At 45.9% G+C, this 21,271-nt stretch overlaps 1 protein-coding gene across 2 annotated transcripts in view; it reads right to left on the bottom strand.

Annotated features, from left to right (window-relative positions):
- The window catches only part of PLXNB1 (plexin B1), a 198,222-nt gene that overhangs the window by 31,351 nt on the left and 145,600 nt on the right, over positions 1-21,271 (bottom strand). For both annotated transcript variants that reach the window (XM_067540464.1, XM_067540454.1), the window contains 10 exons: positions 10,695-10,800; positions 9,433-9,569; positions 8,922-9,098; positions 8,423-8,591; positions 6,567-6,809; positions 4,335-4,511; positions 3,650-3,798; positions 2,262-2,362; positions 1,612-1,829; positions 1,212-1,390 (listed from right to left, as the gene is read on the bottom strand). In XM_067540464.1, the coding sequence (XP_067396565.1) occupies positions 1,212-1,390; positions 1,612-1,829; positions 2,262-2,362; positions 3,650-3,798; positions 4,335-4,511; positions 6,567-6,809; positions 8,423-8,591; positions 8,922-9,098; positions 9,433-9,569; positions 10,695-10,800 (1,656 nt within the window). The remainder of the gene's footprint in view (positions 1-1,211; positions 1,391-1,611; positions 1,830-2,261; positions 2,363-3,649; positions 3,799-4,334; positions 4,512-6,566; positions 6,810-8,422; positions 8,592-8,921; positions 9,099-9,432; positions 9,570-10,694; positions 10,801-21,271) is intronic.

Here is a 21,271-nt window from a genome sequence, read left to right as displayed (position 1 = left end):
TGCCTCTCCAGGCTGCCCCAAGGACCTAAACATGAGCTCCCTGCAACGAGACAGAACTCACAACAGGGCACTCAGAGGTCCGTGTCCCCTGCTCTATCTCAGACCTCTATGGGGAGGGACTTAGGAATAAAAGGACCATATCTCTTGCAAGATACCAGTCATGCAACCAGCTCATTGCAGAGGGGATGGGGTTTACAAAGGGCTCAGGGTTGACCTAACCCTGCTCCCACTGAAAACATGGGCTAAACTCCTAACAACTTTAACAAGAGCAAAGTTAGGCCAATGCCGAGTGCTGGGAACCCCATCCCCTGTGTATGCCACCCTGTAACCTCAAACTGCACCTGCTACAGAACCCTGGCAGGAAACTAATCCACTCTATGGCAAAAATGCCTCCCTAAAATCCCTGGTCCCAGTCTCTCCCTCACATAATATTCTAAACAAACCCGCAGTCCCAGCATCTTTCTCACGCTACACAGCATAAGATCACACACAGACCCAGTTCCCCACCCTCCTCAGTACAACTCAATAGGCAGCACAATTAAATGTCCCCTCTAACTGTTGCAGGGAGGGACCAGAGAGGCAGGCGTCAGAGGGCACGGAAGCTGGTGGACAGATGCCAGTCCTCAGTGAGCTTTGAGAACCAGGGAAACGATTCAGAATAGGACTCAGAAATGGGCAGGAAGCTAGTAAAGGGGCCAAATAACAGGGGTGCCATGGCTCTGCTTCCTGGAGAAAGCGTGTCTGCTCATAGCATTGTAGACCAGTGACATTTAGAAAGTGATGATATAAGGGGATTGTGCTTGATAAGACAGGAAGGGGCATATTAAGGTCAGCTAAGGGGTCAGCAGAGTCCAGGGCAAGGAGAGACAGAACAGTGGCCACATGGTAGAGAAGCTGAAACAGGGAAATGGGGGCAGAAAAAAGGCGCTCAGTGTCCAGCATGAACTTGGAGGAAGGAGGAGCTGAATGAAGGATTCTTGCTCTGTCTCATCATTGTCTACAGCTCAGAGAAGCCAGGGGTCTCTTATTTCTGTTTCCTCCTCTTTAGTACAGCTTCATGTCTGGGCGTCTGCGGACTTGTGTCTGCTGCACAGCACATTTTCCCATAGTTACTGCAGAGGGATTACAGGGCTCTAGGATAGCCAAGAAAGGCTCTGGCCAGGAACTAGCCATATCCAGTAGGAGACTGTAGGACTGAATCAGTCACTCACCTCCGCAACATCAGCTTGGGGTTCTTGACCACATACTGCTCAACAAGGTCATTCAAGAGAGTCTTTAGGATGTCAGTAAAATACTCTAGCTTCCCATGCAACGAGACAGTGAGAAGCGATGCCACATAGGCCCGGTCCCTCGGAGAGAATGTGCGTTGGATTTCTAGAGTGTGGATAAACTGGAGAGAGGGAGATAGTCAAAGACAAGCTGATGCTCTCGGCTATTAATCACATCTAGAGACTTTCCCAGTAGGGGTGCTGCAAAGCACGTTGTAGATATGGGGAGCATCCAGCTACTCCAGTCTCTTGCCTGCCATCAGGAGGCACTTTAAAGAATGCTGCAAGGGTTTCTCTTGGCACAGGAGAAAGTTACAGTAGGGAATGAAGGCAGGGATGTTACCTTGGTAAGAAAGAGTTTACTATTGAGGAGGTTGGACAACTGCACCAAGCCCTGCTCCACCGTTTGCCGCCGACACTCGGGCATGTCCAGGCCCCTCTGCAGTGGTGACTCTCGGTGTCCTGGAAAGAAAATGCGTTCTGCATAGGCCCTGTAATCCAGGAAGGGGATTCCGGTGCCAACAAGGTCACTGGTGAGATCCATCATCTCCGTCATCAAGTCTGGAAGTAAAGGAAGCTTCTGTGTTATAAAATTAGACCAAGAGAACAAGTGTCCTGCAGTGCGGAACATGGGGATGGGCTGGGAGGTAAGTAGGGCTAACGGAATGGAATTGACAACGGGAGCAAACAAGCTAAATATCAGTGAGATGCATCGTCCTACGGAATCCGTTCCCAAAGGAAGGAGCGGAAGAGATCACTATGGATTACCCTCTGTTCCCAGTTACACACATGCCACTCCATTGACCTCAAGGCCATGTGAGTAACTGAGCAGAATTTGGCTGTACAACTTTAACACGCTGACATGGTTGAGTGTTCACACAGGCAACTACCGAGACAAGGGCGAAGGGGCTGGGAGAGAGAGCGAAGGGCTACAGATGGTTCCCCAACTTCTCTATTTGCAACTGCAGGTGTGGGAAATTTGGAGTCTCTTACCCGTGAACTCCTTCTTACATCTGTCCCGAACACTTGTTTCCAGATTTTCCAACTGGATTTGAACTTTCTTGTAATCCCTCAGAGCCTGTTTGCTCTTCCTCCTGTAATGGGAAGCAGAGCTGGAGACCACCTGGCTGACTCACTGCAGATGAGATTTCCATAAGGCTGGGCTTACTTTAACATAATTTGCAAACTCCTCCCTGTCTCAGGGGAAAAGACGTCCCCCCCAAACAGTGTTCCTCAAACTGAGAAAAAGATGGACCTCACTATGTGTGCTAAAGAACTGAGGGCTGATGGGTCAAAAGGAACAAGGGCAGCGCTGGATCACAAGATGGCATGTGGGGCCCATCTTCTTCAGAAGAAGGGAGGAGCCTGGTCCCGCTGAGGCCTCAAACACTCCCTTGCTCTCCAGGAGGTGACAAAACTCCTGGCTAACAACTCCAGGCTGCTCCAGACCTACCTGGTAATAAGAGCATCTCCCATTGGAACTCCCAGGCTGATAGCCTTTATTAGACCAGATTATGTGATCACCTTCTTCACAGAAGCAACGCTCTGGTTTCCAGCTTCCTACTCTGTGTTGTATCTTATACTGAGACTATCCTAAGTGCATTGCTGACATTGAGGGCTTCCATACAATTCAACCATCCATATAGACAAAGCATTTTATCTGCAGCATTTTTTGGAAATGAACTTTGGGCCCATATTCTCTTTCCATTGGCTCGTCGGGAAGATCTCCTCTGTGGAGTTGCTGGTGGTGGCAACAAAAGGTCTGTGATAGTAAGTCCATATGCCCCAAGAGTTGCAAATAAGGGGAGGTGTCTCTGAATACTAGCTAGACCATAACACCCAAGAGCAGAGACCAGCGGCATAAATCCTTTTGCAAACCCTCAGCTTACATTGGAAGGTGTGTCTGGGATTTCCTTGCGAACTCTGAACTCCAGAGTCAAGTGGCCTTTCAGGGGAGTGTTCTGTCACCAAGGCCAAATCTACACCCTCTGACATCTGATGGGAAGGTTGCACAGTCTCAGGTCCCAAATGGGGAGGCCTAGCTGTGCCCATTGAATGTTCCTGCTGATGGTTACCCAGTGGCCTGAAGACTCCGCAGGCTGTCATGGAAGGTACGTCTACAACGCAATCCAAGGTAGGCCTGCAGCTCAGGTGGGCAGACCCTCACACTAGCTTTAACCCCACAGACAGGCAGTGACGGGTTCAGCGTGGACTGTGCAAGACACACAGGGACCCGGGTACCTACTCATGTTGCTAGCTTATGCTGACACCTGTGCTGCTATGTCGTCACTGCTACTTTCAGCCATGCTAGCAAGACTGCCGTTAGTCTGGGCATGTAGTCCTACCTGAACTGCAGTCCCCCCCCTCGCAGCACCTCTCACCTGTAGATGAAGACAATGATCAGGACAATCAAAGCCACAAAAGAGGCTCCGACACCCAAGCCAATCTGGGCCTCCAGTGGGAAGGTGAGCTGGCTTTCTGTGTCATACTGCACTCTGCCCAGCAGGAAGTTCAAATTCCCCATCTGCACCTGCAGAAGAAATGCAAGCCCAGGCAAGATCAGAGCATCAGACTCTCCTCATCCTGCAGACTGAGTCATGGGCTCCAAGGGGAATGCTGGACTAACTCGCCTTCCCTCAAACCACTACCTACCCTTCTCCCTCCCCACAACAGTGCCATGGGCTCTCCCCTCTCCCAGTATCTCCCCTTCCCCAGTGCCACCCTCCTCCTCCTGTGCCTCCATCTCCACCCATCCCCCACCAGTGCCTCTGCAAAAAAAGACCCCTGGCATCAAGTCTCAGAGCTCGGGTCAACTGACTCCTGCTCACACTATGGGGCTAATAGCAGGGGGGAGGGTCTCAGAGCCCAAGCTCCAGCCCACGGAGGAATGTCTACACTGCTATTTTGAGGCCTGTAGAGCAAGTCCTGAAAGCCCCCGTCTGTTAACCCAGGTGCTGAGACTTGTTGCTCTGGGTTTTTTTGCTGTGTAGATTTCTCCCCCCACACTAGTTCAGTGTTTACATTCCCATCCCCACTGTCATCTCTGCTGCTTAGATGAGCTCTTACTGTAAACTCTGGGAGTGAGTCTGTGCCCTCCCGCTTTGTGTGGTGCCGTGGCGCTGGCTGCTCGGATGGGGGTTCACAGTACAGATGATTCCTTGTCAGGGTTTTTACAACACAGACCCCTTCCCCAATCATGGCCACCACTTCCTCCTTGGAAATGGCCAGGTCCAGATTTTCCCCCTGGAATACAGGTGCAAAAGGATATCAAACCATGGCCCTTCTGGGAAGTCAAATCTGCATAACCCAGGGCTTTAGAGAGGCCAACCACTACAGGGCATCCTGAGAGTTCTACAAAAGCCCTAGTAACTCCCTGCCTACTCTTACCAGAAAGGAAGCGTGCTGTCTGTGAGCAGGCAGCATGAAAGTCTAAGAAGTTGAAGGTGCTATGCATGGACAGGCATCCCCTGGACTGGCAACTCTGAGATTTGCAGATATTCAGCATGAGAAAAGGGCCTGTCCATGGCATACAGGACTAGCTGGAATCTTTGTTAGAGAAAAAAAAAATCACCCATCGTTACAGGATGTCACTGTTAAAAATGTGTGCCTAATTTCTAATTGGAATTGGTCTGGCTTCAGCTTCCAACCATTGGTTCTTCTTCTGCCTTTCTCTGCTAGATTAAGGAGCCCTTTACTCCTTGGTACTATCTCCCCCTGATGGTACTTTTACTCTGTAATCATGTCACCTTTCAACCTTCTTTTTGATAAACGGGTATAGCTCTTTAAGTCTCTCACTGTAATCCATTTTCTCAGGCCGTCTAATAATTTTTGTAGCTCTTCTCTGCACCTTCTCCGTATTTTTCAACAGTCTTTTAAAATGTAGACACCAGAACTAGACACGGTATTCATTCCAGTATTGGTCTCACCAATGCCGTATACAGAGGTAAAATCACCTCCCTCCTCCTATTCACTACTCTTCTGTTTATACATCCAAGAATCACATCAGCCCTTTTTGCCCCAGCATCGCACTGACAGCTTATGTTCAGTTCCTTGTCCACTGTGACCTGAGACCCTTTCCAGAGTCCCTGCTTTCCAGGACCCAGTCCCCCATTCTGTAGGTATGACTTGTATTCCTTATTCCTAGCTGTATACCTTTGCATTTGATGCTATTAATGCGCTCAGTTTGAATGGGCCCAGGTCACCAAATGATCCCCATCACGCTGTATGACTGCCCTGGCCTTATTTTTATTGAATACTCTGTCTATTTTGTGTCAGCTGCAAAATTTATCAGCATTGATTTTAAATCTACTCCCCAATCATTGATGAAAATGTTGAATAGCTTCAGGCTACAGAACCTCACTATAAACTCTCTGATTCAATGATTTCCCATGACAGCTACAGTTCTTCTATGTGCTTTGTTGATACTGTATAGTGCTAATTTTTTTAATCAGAATGTCATGGGGTACTAAGTCAAGTGCCGTAAAAAGTTTAAGTATATCACAACTTTATCAACCAAACTTGTAATCTCAAAGAAGGAACTCAGGTTTGTTTGACAAGACCTATTTTCCATAAAATCATATTGACTGGTACTAATTATATACCATATAATACCATTATACGCCAGCCGGGTCTAATAATTGAACAGGGCACGTGATCCTTAGCCGATGATGATCAACTGGAAGAGCAGCTCATCTGTCTCAGGCGACGCTGGAAACAACTCTCTTTCAATGGCAAGCCATCCTGTGCAGCAGCACTGTTAATAATTATACCATCTCCATCTAGTAATGGGCAGATACTATTGCTAGAATTTTTTGTTCCTAATATATTTTAAAATACCTCATTACCCTTTGCATTGTCAGTCCTTGATTATAAACCCTGCTGTCTTTAGCTCTCCTGTCACTTTTCTACACTTCACATCTTCTACTTGCTATTCATTGCTGTCTATTTCCCTTTTTTCCCATTTGTTCTGAAGTGCTATTTTACATCTAACTGTTCTCCTCAAGCTCCACAGAACCCCTCTAGCAACTGTGCATGGAGCTAACAAGCTATGCACTTAGCACAAGGCTCTTTTCTGTTGCACTCCTTCCCCAGCTCCTGTGCCATTTCTCATTATTCTCATATTGTATCTAATTTAGGCTGTAAATTGCTAAAAGCAGGGACTGCCCTTCTTCCTGTATGCCAGTGAAGTGCTATTAAGCCCTATGGCACTGGTGGGATATCACAGAACAGCCCCAGGCCATCAGTGGGAAGTGGGTTTATGTGGTGTTTATTGTGATTTTGAGCTGGCTGTAGTTTTACCTCCACAGAGATGACACTTCCTGGCTTGTGCCGATATGGTTTGGCAGGGTCCTCAGGGTTCAGGGATTTCAAGATTGGATTGACTTCATAGGAGAAGGGTGTGGGATGCAAGGAGTTGAAATCGAAGCTCAGATTATCCAGAATAAATTCCAGTTTGACCTGGACAATCCGCAACAGCTGGTTAATGGCCGGAGTTTTGCACAGGATAAGGTAGGAGGAGTTAATGAGACATGGTTCTTCAAACTAGGAGCAGAAGGGAAGAGAGTCAGGAATCTGAAAGAATGATAAATCAACCTCAGTTCTAAAGCTCCTCCCACTCCCTTGTGGCATCCCATCACCAGGGTTCTGTGGAAGCCCGCTGCACTCACCCTGTCTAGGGGCCATCCCAGTCACCCATCCCAGATGCAGAGTGCAAGTCTGAGCTTTAAGGGACTCTCCAGGCGTCATAGAAAAACTTTCCTTCAGTGGATCTTTCAATCCTTGGATTTACAGTGCAGTCAGCAGTGCAGATCACCTGGAATCCTCTTGCCAACAGTCTCTGTATTTAAAATACTGCAGTGCTGGGAACAGCACATTCCCTATGGGGAGCTCTCGGCTCTATCTGACAAAACATGTTTATTTACTTTCATGGCCAGCTGCAAAGCCATTTGTTCGCTGGGGCTTTCTGTGAGTAAGCTGCTTGTGAGGGGCTGGGGATGCTAGCTCTTGGATTAGTTGATGATTTTGTTACCTCTGTTGCAATGTTTTTATATTTTTTAACTGTGGCAAAAGATAAATATCTAAATATGTAAAATAGCCTCTGTTCCCCCACTGGAATTCACAGCCACACATAAAGCCTGTCCAGAGTGATGGGGAGATACGGCTTTCACTAAGGCATAAGAATTGCCACAATGGAGCAGATCAATGGCCTGTCCAGTCCTGTATTCTATTAGATGGCAGTCCAGGATGTACCCAGAGAGATTCACCCCATGGTCATGTGTGCTTTTTAGATTAATAGAATAGTAATGCCCCATCACCAATTTCAGAGAAAGGTGGTCCCCTGATAATGCAACCTGCCATCTGCGCAATAGGATTTGGCAGGGGAACGGGTGACTCTAGGTCAGCATTTCATAGGGAATGTGGATGTGCGCCAAGCCCTCCATTACTGCGCATATGCTCATCGGGTACCTTTGGAGGTCCAGCTCATTGTTATGCTATGGCTGCCAGGCTGCTAAATGAAATCCTACCACTCTGGAGCCCCTACTGGGAAGGACTCTACGTAGTTTGAGACACTAGAGAAGTTGCTCCACAGGGACTCTTCTTTGGAGTAGCCATGATGGCACGAGAGGTTCTGTAAACATCAGGCAGAACTGTGGGGATAGTAAGTTTATTTAACTTTGATTTTGTTGTTCTCTCTCTGTGTGGTGCAGGGCTTAGGTACTGCAAAGGCAGAACTATGCTAGGACAAGGGGCTATCTGTGTTTTGGGGTTTTTTGGGGGTTTTTTTTTGGGGGGGAGGAGGAGGAGGGGAAGAGGAGGGCGACTGTGCAGCCAGGCCTCACAATGTAACTGTAGATTTCCTCATGCTTTCTGCTGCTGTCATGTCATTTCTGCACAGGCTCTAGGGAGAGGTTGGATTTGGAAGCTGGAATTTTACAAAGCAGGAATGGGGGATGTTAAACGTTGAATCTGGGGAACAATGTTTCACCATGCAAGACATTTTGTTTCCCATGATCACTCCTACTTTGTAGGACCCAAGAACGCTCTAACAAGGGGCACAAAAACTTCTGATACGAGAGGTCTCTGGCCATCAATACTGATAGTGGCCTTCAGCCTCTATTCTATTGCATGCTTTGCCAGCACACGGGTCAAGATACCTGCTGGATGCTGCACAGAGCATTCTGTGGGCACTCGGTTTCTGGCACAATCCTGCGCCATCTCCCCAGCCCTCGGCGGTGGCGTTCTGATGGTGAAACCGTAATCCGGATCTTTGGACTTTGTACAACATCTAGGTTATGTCCATGAACTCGGATCACTCTCCCACCACTGCAAGACACAGAAGCAGAGTCATCCATTTAGTCACCACAAACCAACCCATGGGCTCTGTGTCATCCCCTACCCATGGATGGTGCCAACCCGTTGGCCACCCATCCATCTGATGGCTCAATGTACAGGCCTGGACTCACTCTACCCAGAAGCTCACATACTAAGGTGATGAATGCAGTAAAAATACTTAGACATACATACAGATGTGGTTAATGCTCCGGTACCTGCTGTGGGAGTGTGTGAGCATGCATGCATGTGAGCTGTCAGTAACCCTGATGCCCTGTGGGAAGAGTGATGCATTTGCAGTGTCAAGTGTGCATCTCTCAGTACCTGAGGAAGCTCTTCGCTGGCTCTGCAAAAGTGACATTGGGATCCAGAGTGTATTTGAAGAGGAAACCTTCTAATCTCCGTTCCCTGTGTCCATATTTGAGAGTCACTGGAAGCTCCACAGATCCATTACTGGGGCTCGTCTGACACTGTAGCTGATTCTCCTGCATCTCAGAGAGGCTAAGAGACACACAGAAGAGAGACCAATAAAGGGTTAATGCAGCTGTTGCAGAAACACCCTCTGAAATGCTGCGCCTTTGTTTTGCTGAAAAGGCTTCAAGCTCCCCCCACCATTTGTTCTCAAGTTTAACACGCTCCTTCTTAAAGGCCTTGTGTCCCATCTACTGCCCTTACCAACAGAAGCACTCAAGATCCATTTCTGAGCTGATCATTCCTACTGCCAAAGTGAATGGCTGAAAGGGTTTCTAGTGAAAAGCCTGGGCCAAACCTGAAGGGAATGGTGCATGGGTAGCTTGTTCGCAGTTACAATCTGCAGCTAGACAGCAGCTCTTACATGTGGCAAGGAAGGTCTCCAATTAGAACCCTGATCTCACTGGGCTGCCCCGTCAGCAGCTTGTCGCCCAGCACGGTCAGGCAGGTTCCTCCAGCTTTAGGGCCTTGAGATGGAGCAATGGATTTCAGGACTGGGTTCTGAATGGAAAGAAGAGAGAGAAACGAATGAACAAGAAACAATGAGCAAAATAAGTGAAGGAAAGACATGGTGGAGAGACCGTAAGAGTGAGTTCCATGAGCGTTGAGACTGCAGCTTGCATGTGCCAATCACACACATGTATCTGTCTGTGTTCGAATGTTAATGAATGGAAGGAACAGAGAGGGGGATTAAGGTACCAATAGGAACACTAGCTGTGCACCAAAATCTCTCTACTGGTAATGAACAAAGATGGCCACTGCGGGCTGCAGAGATATCAGCCTCAGACATGAGTCTGAGAGTAACTGCTTAAACAGATTGCAACAACAACAGTGAAAATCAAGTAAAAATGCTGGTGGATTCCAATTCCAAAATTTGATGCAAAGTGGATGGGGTATAATACCGGGGCGATAATCTCCAAAACCCACTTGTCTGTAATGATCGATTTCTCAAGCCCATCTGAAGTGGTAAAGGAGACAATTGTCCCACTCTAGACAGCACTAATGAGGCCCCAGTTGCTGTACTGTGTCCAATTGGGGGCACCACAATTTAAGAAAGATGTGGACAAACTGGAAAGAGTCCAGAGGACAGCAACAATGATAAAAGGCTTCGGAAACCTGACCTATGAAGAAAGATTAAAAAAACTGGGCATGTTTAGTATTGAGAAAAAAAGACGGAGGGGTCACCTGATAACAGTCTTTCAATATGTTAAGGGTTGTGATAAAGAGGACAATGATCAGTTGTTCTCCAGGTCCACTGAAGGTAGGACAAGAAGTAATGGGCTTAATCTGCAGCAAGGGCAACTTAGGTTAGATACTAGCAAAAACTTTCTACCTATAAGGGTAGTTAAGCTCTGGAATAGGTTTCCAAGTGAGGTCATGAAGTCCCAACATTGGCAGCTTTTAAATAGCTGAACAAACACCTGTCAGGGATGGTCTAGGTTTACTTGGTCCTGCCAGTGCAGGGGGCAGGACTTTATGACTTCCCGAGGTCCCTTCCACCTTTCCATTTCTATGATTCTATGACCTATGCAACTCCCCCTCTCCAAGAGGATCTGTGAATAGAAAATAGTGCAGCTGCAGTGTTTTACAGGAGCAGTATGAGAGGGGTTTGAATTGAGATGTTACCTGATAGGCAAATATGTGCTCAGAAACTCCATGTCCTCCTCCAGGTACTTCCACTACAATGTGCCCCGATCTCTCAACCCAGCTACCACCGGTGATGCACACAATACTGCAGGGCAATCAGAGAACATCATCACTATAGGAATCACCTTCTGGGTGCAATTCAGACCATTGAGAGGTTGTGTCACTGTTTTTTCTGTAACCTTGAGTGCCTTAAAATGCTCCGCTGCTGTAACTTCCTGTCTGGATGTTCCCAGGCAGCATACAAACATGCATTGTGTCTATGTGCTGAGCAGCCCAGGTTGAGCAACTCTGAGTCCAGCAGCCTGCTTCTTACACTACAGCCACACTCTGGTCTCTATCAGTCTAGATTTCTACTCACCAACTGACCCCAACATATCCCCAGTGCTGAATTTCCCTAAAACCATCTGCCCTGAAATGTCCAGCTTTCTGCTGGACTAAGGCCTGTTGCTCCTTTAAAGAGAAAACCACAGCAGCTTGTTGCCTTATCTGGGAGTTAACCATCACTTCAATTTAAAAACACTGGGTTGGTTTAAATTAAAAATTAAACAAGTTTATTAACAAATGAGACAGGTTTGAGTGAGTTCAAGTACAAGGGACAAAGTTAAAAGGGTTACAAGCAAATAAAAGTAAGGTACATTTTCTAGGGGCTAAGACTTAACTCATCAAGGTACAGCTAGGTTCAAAGTAGATTTCTTATCAATTTTTTTCCTTTATAATCATGGCTGACTCAGTCAGGACCTTCCCACATTGTACGAGGCTCTCATTTTAATTGTGCTCCTATGTGAAAGATCTTTGCCGAAGCAAGTTTTCCCAGATTCTTCAACCCCTTTGGTTCCTTGTATCTGGCCCCTTGTATCTGGCCAGTGATGAATGTCAAGATGGCTTCTTCTCTCTCCTTTCATCTTCCAAAGCTGACTGCTTATTTCAATACTGTCAAGTGATGCATCACTTTGGCATTCAGCCATTAAATCAATGAGGTGGATTGCATCATTTTCTCCTCCCACAGAACAAATCATGTTACCATGGCTTCCTTGCTGTTACTGTGAGGTCTTTTAACATGAGATGTTTCTTCACTCACTTCTTCTATCGCTTCAAAAGGTCCCTCCCATGACTTTTGCATTTCGTATTTTTTCCACAGGGCTTAGCACTAACATCAAGTCCCTTATTTCAAAAGAGCATTTACATATTTGTTCATCATACCACACCTTTGTTTGTACTGGCTATCCCTGAGGTTAGTTTCAGCCTCTCCATCATGTCTTTTAACTCCTTCCTGAACCTCTGTACATATTCAGTTACCGGTTCTTCCTCTGCCTCAGTGGCCCCTTCCCAGGAGTCCCTGATGAGATCTAGGGGTCCTCTCACTTTCCCTCTGTATAGAAGGTCAAATGCGGAAAACACTGTGGGTTCCTGGGGAACCACCCTATAAACAGACAGGATGACATTTCATCCCAATCACTGGCTCTTTTGTTTGCATATATTCCCAATGTTGATTTCAGTGTCCCATTGAACTCTCCACCCAACCATTTCATGGAATCATAGAATCACAGAAGATTAGGGATGGAGGGACCTCAGGAGATCATCTAGTCCAACCCCCTGCTCAAAACAGGACCAACCCATTTGTCTCTGGGTGATAGAGAGTGGCCTTTAGGTGTTTCACTCCACACAACTTCCATAATTCACTCAACAGCTGAAATATGAAATTTGACTCATGAGCTGATAAAATCTCTTCAGGGAAATCCACTCTGCTAAAAACAGTGAAAAGGGCTTTGCTACAGAGTCAGCCTCTATGTTCGTTAGTGCAACAACTGTAGCAAAATCCACTACCAGCAGGATATATTTTTTGCCCTTTGGGTAGAATGTGGAATAGGGCCCACAATGTCAATTTCTACCCTATAAAATGATTCCTGTATCACAGGCAAGGGATGTAGAAGGACTTTTGGGGTCCTAAAGGTCTTTTTCTCTTTTACATAATTCACAAGATCTACAACAGCCTCTCAAATCGTTCTATATCCCTGGCTAATAAACATTCTTCTTTAATCCATCATCGTTCTCAGTGCCCCCTAGTGACCAACAAAAGTGCAGTTATGGGCTAGCAACATTAACGCCTCACAGTGCTGGGCAGGCACAACCAGTTGTTTGTAAGGTTTCCCAGGACTTTTGTCCTTTCCCCATTTCCCCTCACTGGGGTCCCCTCTAGGACATGCTCCCTTATGCAACCTAAAAGGGGACCTGTCCTTTGTTCATCTGCAAAATGCTGGAAGCTGACAATGAGGTCAGCTCCTTCAGTAACAGGAGTTAACTCCTCCCGTTAGCTCTGAGAGCATGCTACTTTCTTCTGCTACACAGAAGTTTGAACTGACCCTTGCCACACCTGAATGCACACTGCTTTCTTCTGCTGAGACAGAGGTGGAAGTATTTTCCCCTCCCACCACAGTACTTTCTGTGATTTCACCGTTCACTTCTGCAATTACAGAATACTCCTTTTTACTATGGGTTACAACATTAACAGCCTGAGTCACAGTTAAGAGTGTTCCCACCAGCATTTCCATAGGAATACAATCCAATATCCCAAGGTTTAAGGTACCTTCTGTGCCTTCCCACTCCAAATGCACTGAAGCCAAAGGTACAGGAATTGTATATCTTCCCAACACCAAAATGTCACTCTCTAGAGGAGTGCTTTCCCTGACCAGCAAAATCTGAGCCCCACTGTCATTCCATTTTACGCATTCTTTACAATTTGCCTTAGTAACTTTAATAAATTCCACATCCACCACACAAAATCAATCAGGGGCCCTGTAAGCTCCTAAATGCATTATTATGGGTTAGACGGGGTTGGGGCTTTGATTCTTTTAGTTTAGTGCAATTATTTCTCATGTGCTCAGTGGAGTTACACTGGTACCATGTTCTTGGACCATTCTCTTGAGCAGGGTGTCTGTGATGGTGATTTCTAGAAAGGGATTGAGTCTAGGGAGGTAAATTACTGGCTCACAACCACCCCCTCTTTTCCCATGGACAAAATGCTCCCCCACCCCACCCCCACTTAACCCTGGGCTTCTGTTTTTCCCTCTGTGGCTTGCCCTCATTGGATGCACTGGCTTGTACAAAGGAATCAGCCAGATATGCTGCTTTTTGGACAGAGTCCAGGGATTTATTCCAAACAGGTTGTTTGACTTCTTCAGAACATGCTCAAAAACCTTCTCATAACACTCTGTTCCCTTCCCCTTGACCCATTTTTTTTATCAAATCACACAATTTATACACACATTCTCTGAGACTCATCTTGTCATTCATTTGGAGGTTTCTAAATTTTGTTTTATACACCTCAGAAGTAATCTGGAACCTTTGCAACACAGCCTTTTAAAACTCATCGTATTTCAATGCTTGTTAAAGTTCCATTTCATTAAACACATAAAAATCTGTCCCCCAGAGCTTGCTAATGGAAGTTGGGACTTTCTTATCCTCTGGATCTTTATGCACCTCACATAGCCTTTCAAAAGTGGTAAAGTATTTTTCAGTACAGTCTGCTTCTTTGTATGCAGGGCACAGCTTGTCCCACCTGGATGTTTCTTCAGGAGTACCTGTGGGCTGTGGAATTTGTTCATGCCTTTCCATTATGTCCAAGTTACAGCCTCTCCTCTTTTTCCAGAACTTTTTTGTCTTTCAGTTCCATGGCTTGTTGGTGGGCAGCTGCTTCTGCTTCCAGGTCTCATCTGTGTGCTTCTTCTTGCTCTTCGACTCTTCTAGCCATTTCCCATTTTTAGTATTCCTGATCTCTCTTGTTGTTCTGCTTCCCATTTCTGATGTCCTCATGCTGCATATTCAGCCTCTCTTTTTAGGGCTTTTTGTCCTTTCCAATTTAGCCAACTCTAGCTTAGTGATTGTTTCACTGTCATTCACCTTTCACTTTCTTTGTTCTATTTCCCTTGCCCAAAACAAACAAAAAGAAAATAATAAAACTGTAACACTTCCATGATAGAGGTTCGATGTAAATGTATACCCCAAATTAAAAAACATAGTAAGAGGACCAAAAAAGTGCCAGTGTGGCTAAACAACAAAGTAGAAGAAGCAGTTAGAGGAAAAAAAATTCCTTTAAAAAGTGGAAATTAAATCCTATTGAGGAAAATAGAAAGGAGCATAAACTATCGCAACTGAAGTATAAAAATATAATTAGGAAGGCCAAAAAAGAATTTGAAGAACAGCTAGCCAAAGATTCAAAAAGTAACAGCAAATTTTTTTTAAGTACATCAGAAGCAGAAAGCCTGCTAAAAAACCAGTGGGGCCAATGGATAATCGAGATGCTAAAGGAGCACTCAAGGAAGATAAGGCTATTGCAGAGAAACTAAATCAATTCTTTGCATGGGTTTTCATGGCTGATGATGTGAGGGAGATTCCCAAACCTGAGCCATTCTTTTTAGGTGACAAATCTGAGTAACTGTCCCAGACTGAGGTGTCATTAGAGGAGGTTTTGGAACAAATTGATAAATTAAACAGTAGTAAGTTACCAGGACCAGATGATACCCACCCCAAGAGTTCTGAAGGAATTAAAATGTGAAATTGCAGAACTACTACCTGTGGTATGTGACCTATCATTTAAATCAGCTTCTGTACCAGATGACTGAAGGATAGCAAATGTGACGCCCATTTTTTAAAAAGGCTCCAGAGGCGATCCTGGCAATTAAAAGCCAGTAAACCTAACTACAGTACCAGACAAACTGGTCAAAACTTTATAGTAAAGAACAGAATGATCAGACAGATGAACACGATTTGTTGTAGAAGGGTCAACATGGTTTTTCTAAAGGGAAATAATGCCACACCAATCTACGAGAATTCTTTGAGGGGGTAAAGAAGCATGTGGACAAGGGTGATCCAGTGGATATAGTGGAGATTTACAGAAAGCCTTTGACAAGATCCCTCACCAAAAGCTCTTAAGCAAAGTAAGAAGTCTTGGGATAAGAGGGAAGACCCTCTCCTGGATCAGTAACTGGTTAAAAGATAGGAAACAAAGGGTAGGAATAAATGGTCAGTTTTCAGAATGGAGAGAGATAAATAGTGGTGTCTCCCAGGGGTCTGTACTAGAACCAGTACTGTTCAACATATTCATAAATGATCTGGAAAAAGGGGTAAACAATGAGGTGGCAAAATCTGTAGATGATGCAAAACTACTCAAGATAGTTAAGTCCAAAGCAGACTGCAAAGAGTTACAAAGGGATCTCACAAAACTGGGTGACTGGCAACAAAATGGCAGATGAAATTCAATGATGAGAAATACCAAGTAATGAACATTGGAAAACATAATCCCAACTATACATACAAAATGATGATGTCTAAGCTGTTACCACTCAAGAAAAAGGTCTTGAAGTCATCGTGGATAGTTCTCTGAAAACATCCACTCTATGTGCAGCGACAGTCAAAAAAACTAACAGAATGTTGGGAATCATTAGGAAAGGGATAGATAATAAGACAGAAAATATCGTACTGCCTCTTTATAAATCCATAGTACACCCACATCTTGAATTCTGTATGCAGATCTGGTCGCCCCACCTCAAAAAAGATATATTGGAATTGGAAGAGGTACAGAAAAGGGCAATTAAAATGATTAGGGATACGGAAAAGCTTCCATATGAGGAGAGATTAATAAGACTGGGACTTTTCAGCTTTGAAAAGAGATGACTAAAGGGGGATATGATAGAGGTCTACATAATCATGACTGGTGTGGAGAAAGTAAATAAGGAAATGTTATTTATTTCTCATAACACAAAAACTAGGGGTCACCAAATGAAATTAACAGGCAGCAGGTTTAAAATGAACAAAAGGAAGTGTTTTTTCACACAACGCACAATCAACTTGTGGAACTCCTCGCCAGAGGATGTTGTGAAGGCCAAGACTATAACAGATGTCACGGGGTTTGTACACTATTTCCCCCCTTTGGGGGGTGTGGGGCAGGGCATTGTGACCCCCCCCCCCGGTTGGGTATAACTTCCTACCCTGCTTTCCGAGCGGTTTGGCCTAATGGCCCAAGCCAATATGGCTGCTCTTGCAGTCTGGGCTGTGTGGTCTAGTGACCAGAGTCAACAGGGTGGCCCCGGTTCACAGAGCAACAAGGCCTAGTGGCTGGAATCAACAGAGCAGCCCTTTCAGTCCAGGCAGTGTGGCCTAATGGCCGGAGTCAATACAGTGATCCTTTCAGTCAAAGCTGCATGGCCTAGTGATACGCTGGAGAAGAGAGGCGCCACCGAGGGGTGTGTGGTGCCCAAGTCAACAGGGATCCTCCTAAAACACACTTACCGGTTCCCCGATTCCCACACAGTAACGAAGTTTAAGTACCCTGGACTACTTCCTACCCCTTTTATTGGCGAGTCTGTAGCTCTCTCTCGTCTCTGGGGTCATCAGCTGCTACAGCTCCTGATGAATCTGTTCCCTCTGATCCTCCTTAGGGCAGTGCGGTGTCCACCTGGGTTGAGGTGCTCTCGGCCTGTACAGTCTGGAGCTCTAGCTGCTTCAGGGCCGGAGCCTGCACAGTGCATCCTCTCTTCTCAGTGGTACACCCCACCTGAGCTGGGCTGCTCCCTTTTGTACTGGGGCTGCAGGTGGAGTATGCCAGTAGAGCTGATAGGGCGTGGCTTCCTCAGCCCACAGAGGGGGATTAACTGTAGCCAGACTAGTGCGGGACTTGTTCACCCCATCACAATGGGGTTCAAAAAAGAATTAGGTAAGTTCATGGTGGATAGGTCCATCAATGGCTATTAGTCAGGAGAGGCAGGGATTGCTGTTTGCCAGAGGTTGTGAATGGCTGACAGGATGGATCACTCAATGATTATCTGTTCTATTCATTCCATCTGAAGCACCTGGCATTGGCCACTGTCAGAAGACAGGATACTGGGCTCGGTGGACTAATGGTCTGGTCTAGTATGGCCATTCTTATGTTCCTTTGACTCTTCCCAGCCTTATCACTTGAGAATCACTTAAAATTGTTCCGTAAGGGCTTAAAATGTAAAACTTCAGTCAAAACAGCAAGCTGCATGTAAATCCTGACAACTATGCCACTGTCACGTTTTGGTGTTCAACCCAGACCAATGGGAAGTTGTATCACCACTTGTCCTGTAACCCTGACAAATGCTCTGCTGTAGCTCTGTCTGGGTGCTCCCGGCCAATACACAAGCATGCACTGAGTGTCTGTGTATAGAGCATTCCTGGTTCAGCATCTCTGACTCCAGTAGCCTGCTTGTTACGCTACTGCCACACTCTGGTCTCCACCTACCTTTGTTACTACTAGCTAATACACCCCACAGTCCTGAATTTCCCCAAAGCCACATGCCCTGAAGTGGAACATCAGAGGACTAATAAGGTCTGTTGCTCCTTTAAAGAGACAAAAGCACAGCAGCTTTGTTGCTTTAACTGACGTTAATAATCACTTCAAGGCAAACACAGCACTGTGTTGATTTAGAATAAAAGTAGAACAAGTTAATTAAAAAAGGGGTTTTAAGTGAGTTCAAGTATAAGGGCTAAAGTAAAAAATGGCTACAAACCAATAAAAGTGAAAAAATGCTTTCTAGTGACTAAGATTTAAATAAAACTACAGTCTTGGTTCAAGGTAAGATTCTTATCACACCTCCTTCCAGCAAGATGGAAAATGCTCAGTTCCTTTGTCTTCTTAAGTGAAAAGAAGAGTCACTTGGGGTTCTTTGCCCGTCTCTTTTATAGTCCAGTGAACATTTTAAATGTATCCTTCCCTGCTGTGAGGAAAGGCACCATGGAGTCTGTTGGAGACGGTTCCATGCTGGTTTCTTCTCTGCTGGTGTTTTCTATAATGCACAATGATCTGTCCCTGTAGTCCCTCATATGCCAATGAAAGGCCACTTGACTGATTGCACCTGGATGGAGGCGTCAGCCTTGCCTTTGCCTGAAAACAATCCTCTTCACTCACTCCTCAAGACTTGTCTGGGTCCAACTTATTTTGTCCCATATTTTCTTCCCATTTATACAATCCTTGGGGCATTTATCATACATATACCACACACTGATACCAGTGAGTCCCTTCCCCTCTGGTCCTGGGGTGCTCTTAGGGTCAAAGTAGGGCAGAAAAGCTGGAGTAGGACCTACATGACACTTGCACAACACAGTCTGTTCTAAAACCAATTTAACAGTCAAGATCCCACTTCCCAGTCCATGATCACATGTTCAAAATATACAGCTAGAAATCAGGAAGCATCCTAAAAAAACCTAGTCTATACACAATGGAAAAGTGACAAATCCAGGGTGGAGGACAACCCCTTCAGGTATAAATGTCCTGGGTCTGTGAGGGGAAGGCCACTGAGTTGTAAACACATTATGGACTAAGGAATATTACTGAGGTATCTGGAATTGACTTCAGTGGACACGACTAAAAGTTAAGAATCTGAGGTTGATGACAGATAATCTAGATAGCTAGTTTAGAGTTTTTTACTGCTTGAGGTAGGATATTTATTATTTATACAGGAGAAGAGAGGATTGGCTGATGTTGCCATTCTTGTAACATGGAAAAGCTTTATTAAATAGGAAGGTTTTGCAGCATTTCCTAACAGTGTGTTCCTCTAATTGACTCTTGAAATTGGTTCCACAGGTGACTCATCGCCTGAGAATACCCCATTACCAGAGTTTGAATGCTCTGTGATCTGCATTATCGCAGAAGAGTGCTGCTCTCTAGGCAATTCATAGATGGAAATGTGGGTTCTAATATAGCTGGGATCTGGTCCATTAGTGGCCTTGGATCAAAACCAAAGCCTTAAACTGGAAACAGTCTGGGAGCCCTTGGTGGGATCAGAACAGAGGGATGATGGCAAGGAGGAGATAGTTGTGTTCGTACCAGCTACAGTCTACGCATTGCTTTCTTTTTCACCTTCAGATACAGTGACTCACAGTAATCCAGCCTGGAGATGATCAGTGCATGGATCAGTGGCCAGGTCCTCCCCCAGGAGGAAAAGGCAGAGTTTCCTAGTAAGATGGAGGTGAAAGGTTTTTTTAGTCACTGAGGCTATCTGTCATGTAGGCTCAATGATAACTCAGATAGGATCTTAACTCTTCACACTGCTCTGGTGAAAGAGGGCTAGATGCTTTCAACCAAAGCTGGAGACAGTATACCAGCTAGCTCTTCAAGTCGCTCACCCTTCTGAGCAGCATCATTTCAGTCTTGCCTGCATGTTGGTAACAAGGGGTTTGATGTAAGGTGTCTGTGACAGCTTGCTCTGTGCAAGGTGTCTCACGCCATGAGTTTTTATTAGGCCTCTAATAGTAAATTAAACTCAAAGAACAGGCCAACTGGGCCTTTAAATTTCAAAACAAAAATTGCTGGGTGGTCACACCACTTAAGTGAAGGTGTCCTGATGGTTAGGACTGGGCCCCAGACTGTGAGTTAGGACTGTGGCACTCCTCTTTCAACTTAGGTCCACCCAGCACCCCTCCTTAGATGAAGCAGGCAAGCCTTCTTAACTTGTCTGGTGGTTTCTGATTGGCTATGTCATCCTCATGACTCTTCTAGCTGCTGAAGGACTCAGTCTTGCTGGTACCTGAGCTTGTGGGTCTTTTCTAGGCAAGGGGTGTCGGTGCCAAAGGCTCCAGCAGGGGGGCAGAGAAGTCTGGATACACCCCCAGCCCCACCCCTCCCCAGTGGCCCTCCAGGTTCTACTGGATCCCTGTAACAGGACAGCTTACTTATGGTCTGGAGAGCCTGGGGCTAAGCCAGCCCTGATTATAAGATGAGCCCCATTTGAGGTGAATCAGGGACTCCAATATAAAGAGCAGCAGGAAGCTGCAAGGAGGAATGTGGTTGAGTGAGTAGCTGAGCCTGCCAGAGGCAGGAAGCCTGGTGGTAAAGTAGGGAAGCGCAGGAGATTCTGTGAAGATGGAGGAATGAGCAGCTAAGAGGAGCAAGTGCGGCTCCTGCAGAGCCCTGGCCACATACAGACGATGAGTGGGAATTAAAGGCAAGATAAACTGAAAAATTCTGTTTGCTTTGGACTTTTGAGGTCTCTTCTTGTGACAAACTTACCAGCCTGAGGAGAGCTGGAGAAATTAAAAGACTGAACTTAAAAGGTCATTGGAGACTCAGAGTTCTTAAAGGAGCCCAGATGAAACGGAAGCAGAGAAGGGATGTCTACAGAGGCAACCCTACCGACAAGGGGGAGCCACCGTACTACAATCCCCCGAGCATGGGGCCTCTTGGCAAGATATTTGGTAAATGCTACATAGACAGTTATCTGTTCACTGATAACATGCAAGTGCACTTCTTGCCCCATGAGCCCCTCGACTGGCGCTGGAGCAACAGCTGATGGCAGGAGTCCCCATGGCCACTTCCTGGAGGAACTTACTTGACTCCCTGGGGTAAGGAAGCTGCTGACATGGGACAGGAGTCATGTAATTGTAACAGTTCTTGCCATGATAAGAGGTTACTAAGACACTCTGCTTTGCTCTATTTCCCTGTCTGTTTGGTTCTACTCCCTCCCCTGCCTATGTGTCCCAGCTGCCTGCTCCCTCTCTCCGCCTGTTTGCTGCCCTACCCCTTGGTTCCTTTCTTCCTGCTC

Source organism: Emydura macquarii, unplaced genomic scaffold, assembly GCF_026122565.2.
Source record: "Emydura macquarii macquarii isolate MOO-44397 ecotype Brisbane River unplaced genomic scaffold, CSIRO-AGI_Emac_v2 contig_71, whole genome shotgun sequence".
Lineage (NCBI taxonomy): Eukaryota > Metazoa > Chordata > Testudines > Chelidae > Emydura > Emydura macquarii.
This window is presented reverse-complemented; position numbering and strand designations above follow the sequence as displayed.